This window comes from Aricia agestis, chromosome 22, assembly GCF_905147365.1.
Source record: "Aricia agestis chromosome 22, ilAriAges1.1, whole genome shotgun sequence".
Classification (NCBI taxonomy): Eukaryota; Metazoa; Arthropoda; class Insecta; order Lepidoptera; family Lycaenidae; genus Aricia; species Aricia agestis.
Genome location: NC_056427.1, coordinates 7,495,357 through 7,514,145, shown reverse-complemented (window position 1 = coordinate 7,514,145; position 18,789 = coordinate 7,495,357). Strand labels below are relative to the sequence as shown.

The following is an 18,789-nucleotide window of genomic DNA, read 5'->3' as shown; positions in this document are numbered from 1 at the left end:
AAGAACCCTGCCGAATTCATTCACAATTGCGTATGAAGTATCTGTTTCCGCCAGACCAAATATTACAATGTTTCTCTGTCTTGATTGTTTTTCCAAGAAATATAACCGTTTCTCTTGGTTTTCCAGTTTCTCTTTAAGGTTTTCATATTTTGCCTCTATAGATTTGAACTTTTCTTCCATTAGTTGGTTGATATTTTGTGTGACTTGTTGTGTAACTGTTTCAGCTGAGTGCAAGATTGTTACTTTTTGTTCATTTAGCTCGTTTTCAATTTTTTTAAGCATAATCATAACTTCGTCCATGATTGTAAGTATACGGCTTTACTTGTGGCAGAATTTTATTTTGAGCTTGATGATTGCCCTCTCTCGGGGAATAGTAGAACTAGTTTGTTTTTATTAGTGATACTAGGTGTCAGTGTCGGAATACGCTCATCAAATATCTAATGTCGGCTGTACACTCTCGCCGAGACACAGCGAGGCGGCCCGAGTGCGAGAGTGTAAATGCGTGCGCTCGCCTCGTCTCGCCTGTCTCGGACCCTCTCGGTCCGGTGTCGGTATTTTGCGCCCGAGACAAAGGGTCTCGCGAGGAAAGCGAGCGCATGTACTGTACACTCTCGCGTTTTTCACTACTAGTCGCGCCGCTAGACAGTGCAGAACAGAAAAATAACAATAATAAACGTCATTATCAGTCATTATCTGTGAGAAATAAAATTAAATATGATTATAGATCTTTGGATTACAATGATATCTTTCGATGCATAGAGTAAAATAATGGTCCATCTTCTCTGAGTTCATAACTGCAATTAAACTAAGCGAGAATGTACATGATCGCACTCGGGCAAGGGGCTCTCGCACGAGACTCTCGCCCGAGAGCTCTCGGCGAGAGTGTACAGCCGACATAAGATCGGCCAGCTGCCGAAGTCGAGAAGACTTCTAATACTTATTGTGATTTAATATCGTTTTATTAGCCTTTTACGGTCTTATTAATAAAAATGGCCTACACCCATCATAATCCGACCTTACACTCGAAGTTGTTAATCTAGGAGTAAGGCCGACTTAGCTCTGCTGGTAATAAATTCTTATTTATAAACGTGGAGTAAGCTTGGAGTAACAATACATTCCTTACATCGGGATTAAAGAGTGCATTATGGCAACCCTTCGAATTTAAAAGTAAATAGTGTCACTGAGGGAATAAACTAACGTCAGAAATGACATTTATGACACTGACAGTCAACATACTTTGCCAGTTATTATTTCGAAATTCAAAATATGTGCGGGTTTTGCTGTGGTGCATGCCGTGCATGTGGTGCTAAGGTGTTTACTGTTTTGTTCTTTGGTTTTGTTAGTACTGTTGTTTTGTGCAAGTTTGCAACGTTACTTCTTTGAAGTTTTGTACTTCGAATCTGTGTTGAAAATAAATAAAATAATATATAAATTATCGAATACAATGAGCAAACAAACAACGTATTCGTCCCAGTAATTGGGATAAACTTTTTTGTTCGCTCATTGTATTTAATAATTTATAATAGTAATATATATTATTATATTTATTTGATAATTTATTAATTAAATATTATTATAATAATTTGATAATTTATAATTAAATATTCCATATTTATATATTTATATTCCATTGATCATATTTTAAATATAACAATATTTATTATTATAAATTATGAAATACAATGAGCGAACAAACAAAACATATTCGTTCCAGTAATTGGGATGAAGATGAAAAAGTAAGTTTTTACGAACATTCGCGTTAGACATCTGGTACCTATAAAATGTTGGGTCGTGTTATTTTTTGTTCCAATGCTTTTTTTTTTAATGTCAAAATACACCTTTGTTCTATACTTAATCTCTCCTTAAACTAGGTAGTGTGAAGGACTAACTTTTATTCCGAGAGTAGATTCGGATTAGTTTACTCCTTCCTTACTCCATGTTTATTAATACTGAATTTTATCACTCTTACCTAGGAGTAAAGTTATTCTTGCTCTAGTCTGTGTTTATTAATAAGGCTGTTAAAGTTTAAGAAAGCGAAAAGTAAAGTGTTGGCGCCGCGTGGACGCGATCCTGGGACATGTCGTTGTTAAATCGAACTTGTCCCGCTGGGCCAACAAGACGCTGACGTAATGGTTGCAATTGTCGATATCTTGCTACTCTGAGTTGGTAGTGAGGTGACACTTGTAGGTAACTACTATTGGGTTTGCAGTTCAAAGTCCAATGTTTAGGTACCCACATAAAGTTTTTATTTTGTTATTTGGCTGAAAAACTTTTTTACACTTATTTTGAACTTTTTGTCAATTCTTTTGCATTCGCGCTTCACTTTTCACATTGTTTTTGAGTCCTTGTACCTATAAAGGCGATGAAGTCCTTTTTAACACTTTATTTCATGCACTTTCACTGCCAGCTGATTTTGGTTTGTAACATTGTTTTTAGGCACTTGGGTTGATTGTCTCCAATGTATAGCGTTTTTCACACACTTTTCTATGGAAATAACTACTTTTACGTTCTGAAAAAGCGTTCAGACAATTTTAAAACTTATTACACGCGGAGCTGATGTTTACTTGTCGAGCGGCGGCGCCCACTAACGAGACCTATATCACAATAGACATAACGACCAGTAGTTCGACTGCAAAGAGACGGACAGGTTTCAATATGTGTCAAATTCGTCGGGTTTCACTAGGATTATAAACGGAATGTGCCTCGCGCTGGCTGATATAATTTATTTTTAAATATTTAAAATAATGATTTCAAAATTGGATTCTGACAATTTTAATCACATGTGCCAAAACACAAATAACAATACGACCAAATGTGGATTACTCACAAACGCCGTTGCAAGCGCACTGCCAACGCGTCTGCAGACGCGTTGGCCCAATGTGCGTTCGCGCGTTGGCCGTATGCCGGCTCTTGATATAGGCGAACGCGTTGGCCAACGCGTCTGCAGACGCGTTGGCCCAATGTGTAGAACGGGCGTTCGCGCGTTGGCCGTAGGTATTTAGACGTTGGCCGACGCATCTGCGAGCTTGCCGCGCGGGTCGGAAATGTCGGCAAAAGATCAAAGGACATTTGTCGCAAGCTTCGCGCTCCATCCACACATAGGCCGCGCGATCAGTTTGCCCGGAGTTATAATTATGATAATTATTATAATATGTAATAATTTTTGTATGTAATAATTTAATAAATAATAAGTAGGTAATAAAATAATTACTTATATTATTTTAATATTATAAAATATTATGTAAAAGTGAGTTTATTTCTTTGTTTGTTACGTTTTCTCGCCTTTTATTTATTTATTTCCAGAATACTCTTTAAAAACTTTTTCTTGTCCACATTTACAAAGTAATTATAAGCTGTGAATAAATAAACAGCTGCAGCTGTTAGCGACTAAACATCCATTTTGAATCCGTCCGCACATTGGCGCGATCCAAAGCATACTGAACGACCTTCCTATGTGTGGATTACTCACAAACGCCGTTGCAAGCGCACTGCCAACGCGTCTGCAGACGCGTTGGCCAACGCGTTCGCCTATATCAAGAGCCGGCAAAAGAGGAATACGTCCAGTGAATATGTCATAGTTTTAAATTCTTCTTCTTCTTCTTTTAAAAATGGCCGACTTAGTGAGTTGCCAATGTCAGAGTGGCTCGAAAAACTTTGCTCTATGTAGTGAAGGTCTGGTGAAGTAACAAGTGTACGGTTACAAAACAAAATTACATAATTACAGGAGTTGATAGACCTAAAACAAACACAAACACAAATGTTAGTAGAGACATCACAATCTAATATTGTTATCACGAATATATGTACACAAAATTTCAATAAAAGAGGTATTTACATAAGACAAAACCGATTTAAAATTTATAGGGCGAGGAATGGAATTGGGAAGACAATCATATAAGGACGATTGGTTTCTAGGGCAAGAAAAGAAGATGTGATCTAAGGTACCCTCATCTAGACCACACTCGCAGAGAGAATGATCCTTGACCCTAATTTTAGCAAGGAACACTGGTGAGCAGCAATGACCAAGTCTAACACGGCATATTGTCGAGCAGTTTGCTACACTGTGAATATCTAAAGAACCATGGTCTTACTGGTACACTACTTTGAATATCATGGTAATGCTTGCCTTTGATGGTACTCGAGCCGTCCCATAGTGTATTCCATTTGCTAGAAAGTTGAGATTTTGCAAGTGGAATTAAGTCCTGACAATAGAGTTGGTATTGACTGAGTCCACCTGATGTTATGGCGGCTTTAGCATATGCATCCACACTCTCATTCCCAGTAATTCCACTGTGGCTAGGTATCCATGCTAACACAACATGTATACTGCGGACACGGCACCTAAGGAGTAGCTGTCTTATCTTAAAGATTAAAGGAAATCTAGACTTAGACCGGAACAGGTTAGCAGATATACCCTGCAAAACGCTCCTGGAGTCCGAGAGTATAAGCGATTTATTAAGATCATGAGACTCAATAAATGAGATGGCCTCATATATAGCTAGGGCCTCCCCTGTAAATACAGAGGAGTTTGGAGGCAATTTAAAATTTAAAATCACATTAACTCTCGGAACCCATACAGCTGCACCCACACAACCATCCACCGAAAGTCTAGATGCATCTGTAAAGATAAGCATCCAATCCCTATAGTGCTCATGTATAATCTGATTAAATTGAGTATTTGCTAGAAGGGAACCTTTATCAATAGGGAAATTAAGGATGATGTTGGGAGTGAATGTCAGTGCTTCGTAAGGGGTGGAAAATAGAGGGTTGAGTCTGCACTGGACAATAGGACAAGGAAGTTGGGTTAACTTATGGTAACTGATCAGGAGACAAGGGAGATCTTTATGCCGCCAATAAGCAGATGTTGACGTCAATTGGGATAATTTGTAAAGTTTGTCTAATAGTGGATGAGAGGAGTTCTGAAATGCCTTAAATAAAAACCTATCTGAAAGATACTGCCTCCGGAAGTTGAGAGGTGGATCGACACATTCAACCTGTAGGGCGTTGATTGGGGAAGATTTCATTGCCCCAAGTATGATCCTCAGAGATTTTGCCTGAATTTTGTCCAGATTTTTTAAAGGAACCTTGTGACAGGGTTCCAATAAAAATGATCCATAATCCATATGGCTGCGGATAAGGGCATTGTAAAGTAATTTTTGGGTATATGGGTGAGAACCCCACCATACACCGCTGACAGATCGTAAAACATTGATATTTTTCTCGCATTTTTTGATAATATGGTTAATTTGGTAAGCTCCAGTCAACCTAGAATCGAGGTATACTCCTAAAAATTTAACGCTTTCCCTAACTGGGAAAACTTGTTCATTATATAGAATATTAACTGAAGGCGTAATTTTGGACCGAGAAAAAACTACAACGGAACTTTTCTGAATCGAGATACTCAGACCATGTCTGTCCATCCACTCCATAAGGTATCTAATTGCAGTGTTGAGACGTTCAGAGCATTCTAAAATATCCTTAGAGGCAATGTACACTGTCAGATCATCGGCATACTGAGAGACCTCACAAAAACTAATAACGGATAGATCTAAATCATAACTGTAAATATCATAAAGGAGAGGACTGAGAGGATTACCTTGTGGGAGGCCTTTATAAACAATTCGAGGAGGAAGGGTTAAATTTTGGGTAGATACAACAACAAAACGACAGGAAAGGGAATTGATTATATAGTTGATCATCTTCACAGGGACACTCAGATTATGCAGTTTCTGCCTGAGAACCGGAAGAAGAACGTTATCATATGCCGATGATATGTCAAGGAACACACCTACCACATGTTCGCCTTTCGAAAAGGCAATGCGTACGTCAGTCACGAAAGACCCGAGACTGTCCATAGTGCTAAAGCCCTTCCGAAAACCGAACTGTGTTTTGGATAAAATGCCCTTGCTCTCCATCAACCACTCCAATCTATTCTTAATCAAATGATCTAAAATTTTTCCCAATGTAATAGAAAGAGCGATAGGTCTATAATTAGACGCATCACCACTAAGTTTTCCAGATTTCAGTAACGGTAGAATAATTTGTGTTCGCCATTCCTCCGGGGGCATCTCAGATTGAAAAATGTCATTCAAAACCTTTAAGCACACTCCTTGGGTAATAGGGCCACTGTTTACTATGAATGAGTATGGTAATCCATCACTGCCTGGACAGGTATCCTTTAAAGAACTTAGGACTAATTGAAATTCCTCCGGAGAAAAAGGACCGTCTAAATAACCTGTAGGAGGGACCGAAGAAATATAATTGTGACACTCATCAAAAGTTGGAACTGACGGAGGTGCCACCTTCTGAGCAAAAGTATATAACCACTGTGATGTGTCATTGGACGGATGGTAATCACTAACTAAAGAACCGCGGAATCTTTTTATATTTTTCCAAACTAACGAAGGACGAGATGATGGTGAAAGACTCAGACAAAACTGACGCCAACCATTTTTCTTCTTTTCTGACAGTAGGAGTCTGACCTCAGCTGCAACTTTTTTATAATTTAAATAGTTTTCTAAGGTCATAGCCCTAGAAAACAGTCTTTCTGCGTCCTTGCGACGCTTACAAGCCCCGGTACACTCAGAGTCCCACCAGGGAGGAGACAGAGTTCTCTGATCTCCTGTGGATTTGAGTGGAATGGTCCTATCCGCAGCCAAAAGAAGGACGTTTTTTAAATTTTGATATAGGGAAAGTGTGTCATTATTATCCAAAGGTAATAAATGGCTGATTTCAGAATCCGTAACGTCAGCGAATTGAGACCAATTCGCATTTGCAGTTTTAAATTTAAGCCTAGGGGAAGGAGATGGTAATGTCTGTCTAGTCTGTCTGTACATGATTGTAATTAGGATAGGGAAATGATCACTACCATAAGAGGTGGGAATGACTGCCCAGGAACATGAAGGAGAAAGAGGAGGAGAGCATAATGATAAATCCACCACGCTCCTCGGGTTCTGCAGAGGCGAAACCCGACGCGTTGGGGATCCATCATTAAGGACAACTAAGTTATTATTATCAAATAAATCAATAAGGATGGAGGAATTTGGATCATTAGAATGGGAGCCCCAAGAGGTATGATGGGTGTTAAAATCACCCAACACAACCAAGGGGGAAGGAACTGAGGAAAAAATTGAGGAAAGTTCAGAGAAAATGGTGAGGTTGGGATGCGGGACATACACAGATATATAAATAGTACCTAAAACACTCACAGCTACAATATTAAAAGAAGTACTATGTACAGGGAGGTTATATACAGAATATGTACAATGGCTGGAAACCAAAATGGCTGCTCCAGCCCTGCCATCAGATCTGTCATCCCGGAAACAGGCATAACCTGGGACTCGAAAACGAGACCCTGGCACCAGCCATGTTTCCTGGATGGCAAGAATTGATGGTTTATGTGAATTAATTATATTTAGAATATCCGGTTTTTTATTCCTGATGCTCCGGCTGTTCCACTGTATTACAGTGAGAGCCATTATTGGGCAACAGTTTAACGAGGTGGGTCAGGTTGGAAAGAGTTTTGTTCGGTAGGGAGTCACCAAATCTAGAAATAAGATCAATAAAGAAATGAGATAGATTATCAAGCATATTGTCGTTCTGGGCAACAGGGGACTTGTCATTGGGAGAAGGATACGCACACCCATTAGGAGACTGAAAGTCTGGTTGTTCAATTAAATTTCTATGTGCCTCATGGTCATACCCAGGGGCCATAGGAGTAATGGGACGACGGGGAATATATACAGTCTTCCTATAGGATGTAGTAGTGGGAGAATTTGTCAGTCTGTCATTCTGTCTGTCAGTCTGTCTATAAGTCTGTCTAGATATGTTGACATTTGCAGAAGGAGAAGTCCTAGCGGAATCGGCAAAGGATCGTCTCACACGGGGGAATCGAGCTGACGCCTCCATGTATGAGATACTTTCCCGACTCATTACAAATTTAATTTCTTTTTGCCTGATATATTCAGGACAAGAAACATCATTTGCTGCATGCGGACCACTACAGTGCATGCAAGTGAAAGATGTTGCAGTGCATGTTGCTCCTTCGTGCTTATGAGAACACTTATAACAACGGGGTTCTGATCTACACTGTGCCTTAACATGACCAAAGCGACAGCATTTATTACACTGTATAGTAGGTAATTTATATGTCTCAACCGGTAAAGAATTATAGAAACAGTATACATGGGAAGGTAATTTTTGTCCTGTGATTGTAAGAACCACAGATTGGGTAGGCAGCCAAACAGGGGAGTTTTGATCATTTATAGACTTGCGACTCAACCTACGTGCTCTAACTACTTTGCCATTACCTGATGGGACTTGCATATTTTCTACTAACTCCTCCATTGACCAGTCTACTGGGACATTGCGGACAATGCCTTGCCGAGATACGCTATAAGATGGTATTGTTGCAGTGTATCCTGCACTTGATAAGGCAGGCAAGTCAATGAACGAGTTAGCATGATCTGGAGATTTGAATTCTATTGAGACGCGATTACGGCCAATCTTCTTAATTCCATCAATCTTAATATTCTGTACATTATTTTTAAATACAAATTGTCCAAACTGAATGGGATTAAGAACCGGACCCCTTTCGGTCTCAGGTTTTGTGACATGGACAATATAAGGTGCTGCATCATCGGCAGTATATACCTTTTTGTTTGCAAAATCCGGGTTAACATAGTGGAACTGAATTGAAGGCACTGAAAGTGTACTATTTGTCGCCTTTTTCGCTAAAGGCTCACTATCGTCCTGATTATTTCTCTTCCTATTTACAAGACCACCACCAGGGTCCGGTGGATCGGTATCTAAATCCATGTTGGGTAAAACTATAACCGGCTTAACCTAAAAACACCACACCTTACAAATACTATGTACTTACGACAAAAACAACACAGATGGGCATTTTCAAAATAACGTGTACCCTTGCAAAAATATGTCTATATTTTTTAAGGTCATTTATTTACCTTTATTTGAATGTCATATACAAGGAAAAATATTGAACTAATGGAATAAGTTAAAAAGAACGCTGAAAACGTTATATTATTCTGATATTATTGAAACAAAATCGAATTTTCGACGAAACAGATTCCGTTGTGCGACTAAATGTAAAATATAATTTAATACAAAAAAATACAGCAATAAATGGATTTCTTCGTTAATTTAATCTAGTGAAATGCATATTTAATTGTTTATTAAAAAAAATGTAGATAATTTCAAGGATCAACAAGAGTAGCAATTATTTTTAATCCATAGTGTGACTATGTGACCTACCCACTAGCTAATTTTTCATTTTTTTACATGAGTAAGTAATATTTAACATATTTAAAGAAGTTTTTATAACACAAAAACCTTTTATTTAAACATTTTTATTGTTGCACTACTTATAAAAGTAAAAAATACTTTGATTTCATAGATTTAACTTCATTAATTAGAGGGACGAACATCTCATAATCATAAAGATGTGTTCACATTTCTACGAATTCCTAAGTTATTAATGACATCGGATTATATGCACGATCAAAGTGCCGAAATATCCATGCAAATATGCACGAAAAATGGTCGAAATATGCACAAAATATGCACAATCAAAAGTCATTTAATATTAAAATTTATTATTTTTTTGAAGACTTTTCCGGTAGTGACATTAATAAAAGCGCCAATTTTTATAATTTCATAAAATCCAGGATTTTTAATTTCTTGAAATAAAGACTTTTTATTTATTTATTATACGCCAATAATAATTTTCTACCAACATTTTCCGATTGCAATCTTAATGCCCATGGAAGTTAAACTACCGAAATATGCACTATCAACGAAAAATTGCCAAAATATGCACTATCGCCTAAAAAGTGACATTATATGCATTTGCATATGCAAGTATGCAAATGCATATAATCTGATGTCTAGTTATTATAAATCTGCAAATATCAACGACACAAAATGATTTTCAACTTTACTGATAGAAAAGTGGAAATAAAATCAAAATTATTAAATAAAATAAAACTTTTAGGTACTTAAATTTTAAATAGTATATTTGTTATTGTTAAGTAAAGTCAACGCCTTTATAATTTGGCTGTAGCGATATCGATTTTTCTCAGCAATGACTAAAGCTAAGAAATTAAAGTTCATTGTCAGTATTTAATCAATCAATCAAAAGTCACTTAATATTAAAATTTATTATTTTTTTAAGACTTTTCCGGTAGTGACATTAATAAAAGCGCCAATTTTTATAATTTCATAAAATTAAAATTTTTAATTTCTTGAAATAAAGCCTTTTTAGTTTTTTTTTATTTATTATACGCCAATAATAATTGTCTACCAACATTTTCCGATTGCCATCTTAATGCCCATGGAAGTTAAACTACCGAAATATGCAAAATTGCCAAAATATGCACTATCGCCTAAAAAGTGACATTATAATATGCATTTGCATATGCAAGTATGCAAATGCATATAATCCGATGTCTAGTTATTATAAATCTAAAAATATCAATGACACAAAATGATTTTCAACTTTACTGATAGAAAAGTAGTGGAAATAAAATCAAAATTATTTAAAAAATAAAACTTTGAGGTACTTAAATTTTAAATATTTGTTATAGTTAAGTAAAGGCGACGCCTTGATAATTTGGCTGTAGCGATATCGATTTTTCAATGACTAAAGCTAAGAAATTAAAGTTCATTGTCAGTATTTATCATGTCTTTGTCTTTGATTTACCCATAGCATAACACGATTGGTCAACTTTTATAACACAGAATAATCAATCAAATAGACCTGTGTAAAAAAAAGGATTCCTATTTTTCCCTACAGAGGAGAGTGATTTAAGCTTCCAAAAATGTACATGGATTGGTTCAAGCATACACTTTAATTTGCCCATAGCTTATATGAAATGTATTTATGGTTTTTAAATTACGCGACAAAACTATTTTGTCGCTTACGCCCTTTCCATTTTTTTGCTGTTCCATTGCTTGTTTTCTGTGAGAGGCCGGGCCGGCCTTTCATAGAAAACTAGCAATCTAAAACATATCCAAAACGGTTTTTTACTTTAACGCGGCGTCACCTTAACACATAAGTAATAAAAAATATATTTGTACGTTAATCGTACCAGTTTAAAAATCTCAAATTTTCTTAATAAAATCTGTGAATAAAAAAATAATTTATTTAAAATGTGAACTAAGCCTTATGCTTTCCGCCTGTTGTGACTTGTCCGTTCCATTATATGTGACCATACGAAAAGTCACAAGTCGGAAGTCACGTAATATTACTTTCTTTTACTTTTAAAGTGTTTGTAAATAACCGATAATAGTTATCACAATTTCATTTTTTATACTAAATACTAAGCTAATTTTGCCACGTGTCAACAGTAAAAACAGTTGGAGAAAGTATAATAATGCTTACAAAATATGGTCACTTATCTGAACAAATAAACCGTTCCTGAAGAACCATCCAACCTGCGTCCGCGTCTTGTAGCAGATTTTTAACTACTAAATTCAAATTGAAGTTTCTCGATGTACAATGAAATATAGTGCTATCATTTAGTGCCGAAAATATTTTTGTAGTATGTTTATAAAACTAAAAAAAACGGTCACTAAACCGAACATTCCGGTCGGGTTGTTTTTTCATGATTATAATTTTAATTAATTTGTAGTTAAATTATGTTAGATTTTTCAATAACAAGACATTCAATTGATACATTAAGTATTTAGGAATCTAACATATGTTTTTTAAGTAACTTACTTTAAGAAAAAAAATAGTTATTAAAGATTTTGTTACAACTTCTGGGAAGGGGACAGGTGAATTTAATAGGTTTCGGTACTTAAAAACCCTTATAAATCTCATACTAAATAAAATTTTATACAAACGTGAATGTATTTTAATAAAAGAAAACTTGTTTTTGCTCCTACATTAAAATTACAAAATGTAAGTATGTAATTTTTTACAAATAATCTGTAGCGAAGTCAAGGGACAAGGTAAAAACCAGGGGTACACATTTTTTTGAAAATGCCCAGATAACAACACCAAGCACCAGTTAAAGATAAGATTAATCAACTTATATAAAAAAAACTGACGAAAAGTTAAAAAAAACGTCTCAAAAACTAAAAAGAAAAAAGGACGCTTGTTGACAGCACTCAACCAAAGAGCAAAGTCTAGTTTTAAATTCGTAGGTAACAAGTTAACAACCCTAGCGACGATTTTCGTCATAATACGTCAAATTTAAAAATTTCAACATCAGTTCTAAGTCGGCATACTCTATAATTCTGTCTACTCTGCCTATATTGACTTATTGTCCATTAAATATAGAGTAACTTTCATTACGAGACAAATTAAAAGTAAGCTGTCAGTAAAAAGTTATGACCTTAATATGAAAAATTATTTTGTGAGTGAAAATATTGATTTTCATATTCATCTATTTCAGTAAAAACCATAAAGTTAAATTTTTACTATATAAGTGTCGTTAGTGGTGGAAATTTGGACCAGACTCCATCCATTTAAAAACATAAGGAGTATGTTTGACGTAGTATATCATAATGTCCGGCGCGCGCAGTACTAATGCGTCACTCAGCATTATGAAACATGTTGAAAGTTGAAGTTTGCTTAAAGTCGAGGTACTCCTTAGTCCTTAGTTCTGTCTACTCTGCACGTAGTGCGGTTTAGTTCATACGATTACATACAAAATATTATATTTGGCCGTGCCGTGTCGCGTCACTCTAGTGCGGTCTCACCTATATTCCTAATGAACTAGCTTGTGTGCATTTAAACTGCTCTTCTGTGTAAATCCTTTGTTACAAACGTCACAGCTGTATCGTTTGATGCCTGTATGACTTTGTAAATGAGTTTTTAAATAGCGTTTTAAGAATTTTTTGCCACAAACGTGGCAGATGTGTTTTTTGTCACCCCTGTGTACGAGTGTATGTTGATATAAACTGCCCTTGCACGTAAATCTCTTCGAACAGATATCACAGCTAAATGGTTGTTCGCCTGAGTGAGTTTGCATGTGCCTTTTCAACGTGGAATTACGGGCAAACTTTTGTGGGCAAGCGTCGCAGCTGAACGGTTTATCGCCCGTGTGTGTTCGTTTGTGGCCAACCAAATGGGACGGGTCTGAGAATGTCTTTGAACATACGTCGCAGCTTAATAATTTTTCACCGTTGTGAGTTAGTTCGTGTCTGGTAAGTTGAAAACGCATCGAGAAACTCTTCGAACAAGTTTGGCAGGTAAATGGTTTCACATCCGAATGCAGTTTAAGTTTGTGCTTCTTTAAATAGTACGCATTTGTTAATGCTTTCGAGCAAATATCACAGCTATATCTCACGCCTGTGTGAGTAAACTTGAAATGCGTATTCAAATTCACCTTAAGTGAAAATTCCTTTGAGCATATTTTACACTTAAATGGTTTCTCACCAGTATGACTTCTTAAGTGAGATATTAGATTGCTTCTGTATGTAAAGATCTTGTGACATATGTCACAGGTGAGTGTTTTCTTGTGACAGCCAGACAGTGCTCTTTTGTCTCGCTCTTTGTTGTTGTTAGAGCTGTCACGCTCATTGATACCTAAACAAACATTTTTATAATTTAATAATAATAATATCTATGGACGCTTCACACCACGTCAGTCTGGCCCCGTGCTAAGTACCTGAAGGACTTGTGTTACAGGTACCAGACAACGGAAATATATTTAATACTTTTATACTATATATATATTTAAGATTTTTATTATATCATACACATCCATGACCCAGGAACATTGAAAAACTTTTTGTTCCATCGGCGGGATTCGAACCCGCGACCCCCGGCTTGAGTTGCCACACACTCTAACCATTGAGCCACGGAGGTCGTTATATAAGTAAAAAGTTTTACTGAACATCAGAATATAATATTATGACAAAAAAATGGGTTCACCTAAAACGTCTTGTTAAATAAAGGATAAACATCAAATTATGGTCCGCATCTCATTTTATAAATGGACACCATTCTTAACACAATATACATACCTTCACGCCTCCGTGGTCTAGTGGTTAGAGGGTCACTCTCGACTCCGGAGGTCGTGGGTTCGAATCCCGCGTTGGAAACATGTTATTTCCAAGTTTGGTTAGGACAACGCAGGCTGGTCACCTGATTGTCTGACAAGTAAGATGATCCATGCGTCGGATGGGCATGTAAAAAGTTGGTCCTGAGCCATCTCTCGCCAGTCGTGTCGGTCTTCCGTCCCACTGGGTTATGAGAGTAAAGGAATAGAGAGTGCTCTTGTGTACTGCGCACACACTTGGGCACTATAAAATTACTCCCTGTGTACCTGCGGGGCTAAAATGGTCACATTTAGCAATTCCTCTCAATCAATTCAGCAAAAGAATTGTCAAAACTGTCAAACTTACAAATGTCAAATCAGTACAAAAATACAGAAATGAATTGCAAGCAGAGTTGCATTTTGCGATTTTAGAAAAATGAATCATATTATGATTCATATCATGATTCTTCAAAGCGACCATTTTAGCCCTGCCGGTCTGGTTTCAATGAAACCGGCAACCGTCACCGAAACCGGTGTGGGGAGTATTATTATACATACCTTTATCTTCTATTTCTTCTTTTATCTCTTGTTTTATTCCTAAGTTCTCCATGCTCTGTTCATATTTTGACTGTGTTCTGCACTCGAGATCTTCTATATCCGAGTTTGTTGTATTTTGGGGTGCATTTTCTACATTAACTATCCGACTTATATCAACAAGATTTATTTCGTGAGCTTTATCCTCATTAGCTAAATCCCGTGAAGATTCGTCGTCTTCAGATTTAATAAAAGTTTGTTCCTTCACTTTATGATTTATAGTATTGTCTAGAATTATATCTTCTTCTCTGCCTTAAAAATTGCCCAAAAGAATTTAATATCATACAAAATCTACAGCACCAAACATCATGGGCGTACCCACGAGCAGGCGCCCATGCCAAACATCCTTATATTATAACTAGCTGTTGCCCGCGACTTCGTTCGCGTGGACTTCAGTTTATAGAGCGCGATGTCAACAAAATTGGTGTCAAAAGCTTTTATAAAAAACCCTGGTACCCCTTAAATGAAAACAGCTGTGCAGTGTGCACATAGTATTTCATTTTTTTAAATTAAACTTTATATTTAATGCCAAATTTTAAAGCTTATTTGGCCCCCCAATTACTTAACTTTACCCATAAACTATTTATCATTGATAAGTTTAAGGTTACGTCCACGGATTAGTTATATGGTTATGTCACTGTATATAATATAAAGTACTGACTTATTAAATAACGTAAATAAGAAAAACCAATCGGAAAAAATCGAAACTCGAATGTATGATAATACCACCTCTTATAGAAAGATGTTGGGCAAGCGTTAGCGCGATGTAAAAGACGCACAGCGCCATCTAGTATGAATTTTTGGAACTAACTTAATTTGAACAAATTTTCATATTTTCACCCCCTTACAACCCTTTTTTCCAGTAAAAAAGTAGCCTATGTCCTTTCTCAGGCTTTAGACTATCTGTATACAAAATTTCATTACAATCGGTTCGGTAGTTTTGGCGTGAAAGCGAGACAGACAGACAGACAGAGATACTTTCGCATTTATAATATTAGTATAGATTATTATAAATGCGAAAATGTGTTTGTCTGTCTATCTGTAACCTCTTCACGTCCGAACCACTGAACCGATTTTGCTGCAATTTGGTGTGCAGATCGGTGTAGGAAGCGGTGTGGGGAGTATTATTATACATACCTTTATCTTCTATTTCTTCTTTTATCTCTTGTTTTATTCCTAAGTTCTCCATGCTCTGTTCATATTTTGACTGTGTTCTGCACTCGAGATCTTCTATAACCGAATTTGTTGTATTTTGGGGTGCATTTTCTACATTAACTATCTGACTTATATCAACAAGATTTATTTCGTGAGCTTTATCCTCATTAGCTAAGTCCCGTGAAGATTCGTCGTCTTCAGATTTAATAAAAGTTTGTTCCTTCACTTTATGATTTATAGTATTGTCTAGAATTATATCTTCTTCTCTGCCTTAAAAATTGCCCAAAAGAATTTAATATCATACAAAATCTACAGCACCAAACATCATGGGCGTACCCACGAGCAGGCGCCCATGCCAAACATCCTTATATTATAATTATTATAAATGCGAAAATGTGTTTGTCTGTCTGTCTGTAACCTCTTCACGCCCGAACCACTGAACCGATTTTGCTGCAATTTGGTGTGCAGATACTTTGAGTCCAGGGAAAGGACATAGGATAGTTTTTATCCCGAAAAAGTGTATGGTTGCCACGCGATAAACAAATTTTGGTGCAACGGAGTTACGGGCATCATCTATATTATATCGTAAGCTTACATCATCATCAACAGTGTTGTATTATAAACCCACCATTGTCTTTATGAAGCTCCGTGTCACATAAGTATTGTTCTATGTATGATGAAATAATTGTTGTCTTCGGAATTGATAATTCTAACAAAGGTCGAATTGTTCCAAACTTGAAGTCAATCTAAAACAAAAATATGTGTTTATAAACTAAGGATTCAAATAGTATTTTACTTACCTGTATATATTTTATTTTATATCAAAGAAATGCCATTAACTCAGCGCAACGATTTTGTTTTAAGTAATGATTAAGAACTGAAAATGTTTATTTTGTAAAATAAAATCATTTCATAAGAGAACCTTATTCTGGAATATGTCATCAATCAGGCCTCGTGTCTGCACGGCCAACTGCTGCAGCTGGTGACATTGTCGAAGTCTCGTGTGGCAGATGTAACACACCCAGCAGTCAGCGTCTCTTAACTATTAGCAAAACATTGTTACACATTATCCTGGACTGACATGTAAAAAAATATATTTAATATAGGTACCATGCGTAGGGTGAGGGTGGCAAAATTTACACTCAGATACTACAGTTTCATAAGTTTTTTTTAGATCTCTAATGATTTGGTTATGGATAAGCTAATAATAGATGTTTAAATACTAAATGTTGCCTTAAAATTTTGTTGCACAGTATTCATCAAGGGAGGCCATTGAAGAAGAAAAAGAAGTGTCGCAGGTACCATACAATTTTTCTTACAAACTCTCATAATAATTCTGCTTGAGCTCATTTATCTCCATACTAAATTTCATCAAAATCTATGATAAGAAATAACAGACAAACCCACTTTAACATTTATAATATTATTGTAGGTTTAATTAAATTGGGTTCAAAGCCATGATTTTGTTAGAAATAGCAAAAAATTGATATGTTTTGTGACTTTAGTATGAGTTCCGTTAGACCGTTACCTACCTCGAAGTTTGCGAGTTTCTCGTAAATATATTGCAGGTCTGTACTGTAAATGTTTTTAGTTTTTTTAGTTAATGATAGGCATATGGAACAACAAAGGCTTTCCATTTTATTTTAATTTTTAATTATTTGATAGTATTTTCATCAGATTTGACACAAAAGCATTAAATTCACAGATTACTAGTATATATGTTATAGGCAAACTCCGAAGCTCCGGCGCTCCTAGGTTGGACTGGTCAATCCTCAGGTCAGACTGAATGACTTAGTCAAAGCCCAAACAAATGTAAATTTTCGGCCTTTGACTAAACAATTTTCGTCAAACCTGGGAGGGACTAATTTGGTCAGGCAAACGTCAAAACACAATTTTATTAAATCGGGGTTTGACGAGTCAAACTCCGATATAGGTATGAAGTGTCTTATCTTTGTATATTTGGAAGCATTTTATCATTTAAGCAGCTTTCAAGTCTTAACCGCTTAACTCTGCCAGTTCTGACACCTGATTGGTCAGCTTACGTGATTTTCACTTTTATATTTTAGATGCTTTGAGAGAATGCCGTGTGGCATTAGGCCCGCCTTTTGTACGATGTGCAATAAAGTATAAAATAAATAAATAAATGCTTTGGAATATACGGAGGTTAGTTTGTAAGATTAGGTAAGTATAAAAAAATAACATTTTTAAAATTTTGATGTTTATTGTTTTAATAATTTCTTAAGTAATTAAAATGGAAAATTAATCATTTTTCTGGCATGGTGAGGCATTAACTTTAATGTTAATTGTTTTAATAATTTCTTAGGTAGTTAAAGTGGCAAATTAATCATTTTTCTGACATGGTGAGGCATTAATGTTAATGTTAATTGTTTTAATAAACTTCTTTATCCACGTTTTTAGTAACAACAACACCGTTTGATTCACTCATCTTCAATTTTACACAATTACACGCCCGTGTGCGTGCGTACACAATTGAGCGTGCGCTCAATGAACGAACATGAAATGACAAAACAATCGGTCCGAACACCGCGAGAGACATTATGAACCTTTAAACATGTTCAGATCAACGTTTGACCGAGTTTTGCAGTCGCTTCTAGGATTGACTAGGCCAAAACCGAAACAGAATAATTTACTTTCGACGTTTGACTGAAAAGTTAGGAGCTCCTGGGTTAGACTAAAAATACTTCAGGCAAAGGGCGAAATTGAAATGTATTTCGGGGATCGCCTAACGGCTTTGGCCAAACCTAGGATAAACCAGTCCTTCCGCGAAGAGACTGTGTATCGGACTTTGACTATAACATATATATTAAATTTTTTGAGGTATCTTCTTCCTCTTCTTTTTAATGTTCGATTGCTACAGACTTGCCGACACGGACGCGTCCGGCTTCAGCACACAACATGATTTTGCAGCTTGAACGAAGGATCTCTTTACCATTTGCACAAATCACAATACAGGATCCCCTTCATACTCGACCGTGATCCCAAATTACTTGATGTAGCAAAGAAGTTTCAT

The 18,789-nt window shown here is 36.3% G+C and overlaps 3 protein-coding genes across 7 annotated transcripts in view; 1 reads left to right on the top strand and 2 right to left on the bottom strand.

Moving 5' to 3' along the window:
• The window catches only part of LOC121738205 (gastrula zinc finger protein XlCGF57.1-like), a 106,712-nt gene that overhangs the window by 10,018 nt on the left and 77,905 nt on the right, over positions 1-18,789 (bottom strand). For 2 of the 4 annotated variants that reach the window (XM_042130132.1, XM_042130139.1), the window contains exon 1: positions 8,653-8,886. The exons of the other annotated variants lie outside the window; for them this stretch is intronic. In XM_042130132.1, coding sequence (XP_041986066.1) covers positions 8,653-8,817 — 165 coding nt within the window. In that variant the 5' untranslated portion in view covers positions 8,818-8,886. Of the gene's footprint in view, positions 1-8,652; positions 8,887-18,789 lie in introns of those variants that run through there. 4 annotated transcript variants of the gene reach the window in all.
• LOC121738200 (zinc finger protein 260-like) overlaps positions 1-18,789 on the top strand; it is a 190,336-nt gene that overhangs the window by 100,279 nt on the left and 71,268 nt on the right. The gene's annotated exons all lie outside the window — the stretch shown is intronic.
• LOC121738211 (zinc finger protein 436-like) lies at positions 1,703-17,413 on the bottom strand. Of its 2 annotated transcripts, XM_042130159.1 has the most exons (7): positions 17,291-17,413; positions 16,681-16,800; positions 16,387-16,504; positions 15,741-16,028; positions 14,568-14,855; positions 12,727-13,555; positions 1,703-2,509 (listed from the first exon to the last, which is right to left on the bottom strand). In XM_042130159.1, exons 1-6 carry the CDS (start codon positions 17,393-17,395, stop codon positions 12,735-12,737), a joined length of 1,740 nt encoding a protein of 579 aa, XP_041986093.1. In that variant the 5' UTR covers positions 17,396-17,413; the 3' UTR covers positions 1,703-2,509; positions 12,727-12,734. The 2 variants fall into 2 exon arrangements, with proteins under 2 accessions (XP_041986093.1, XP_041986094.1); XM_042130160.1 differs by lacking the exon at positions 16,681-16,800.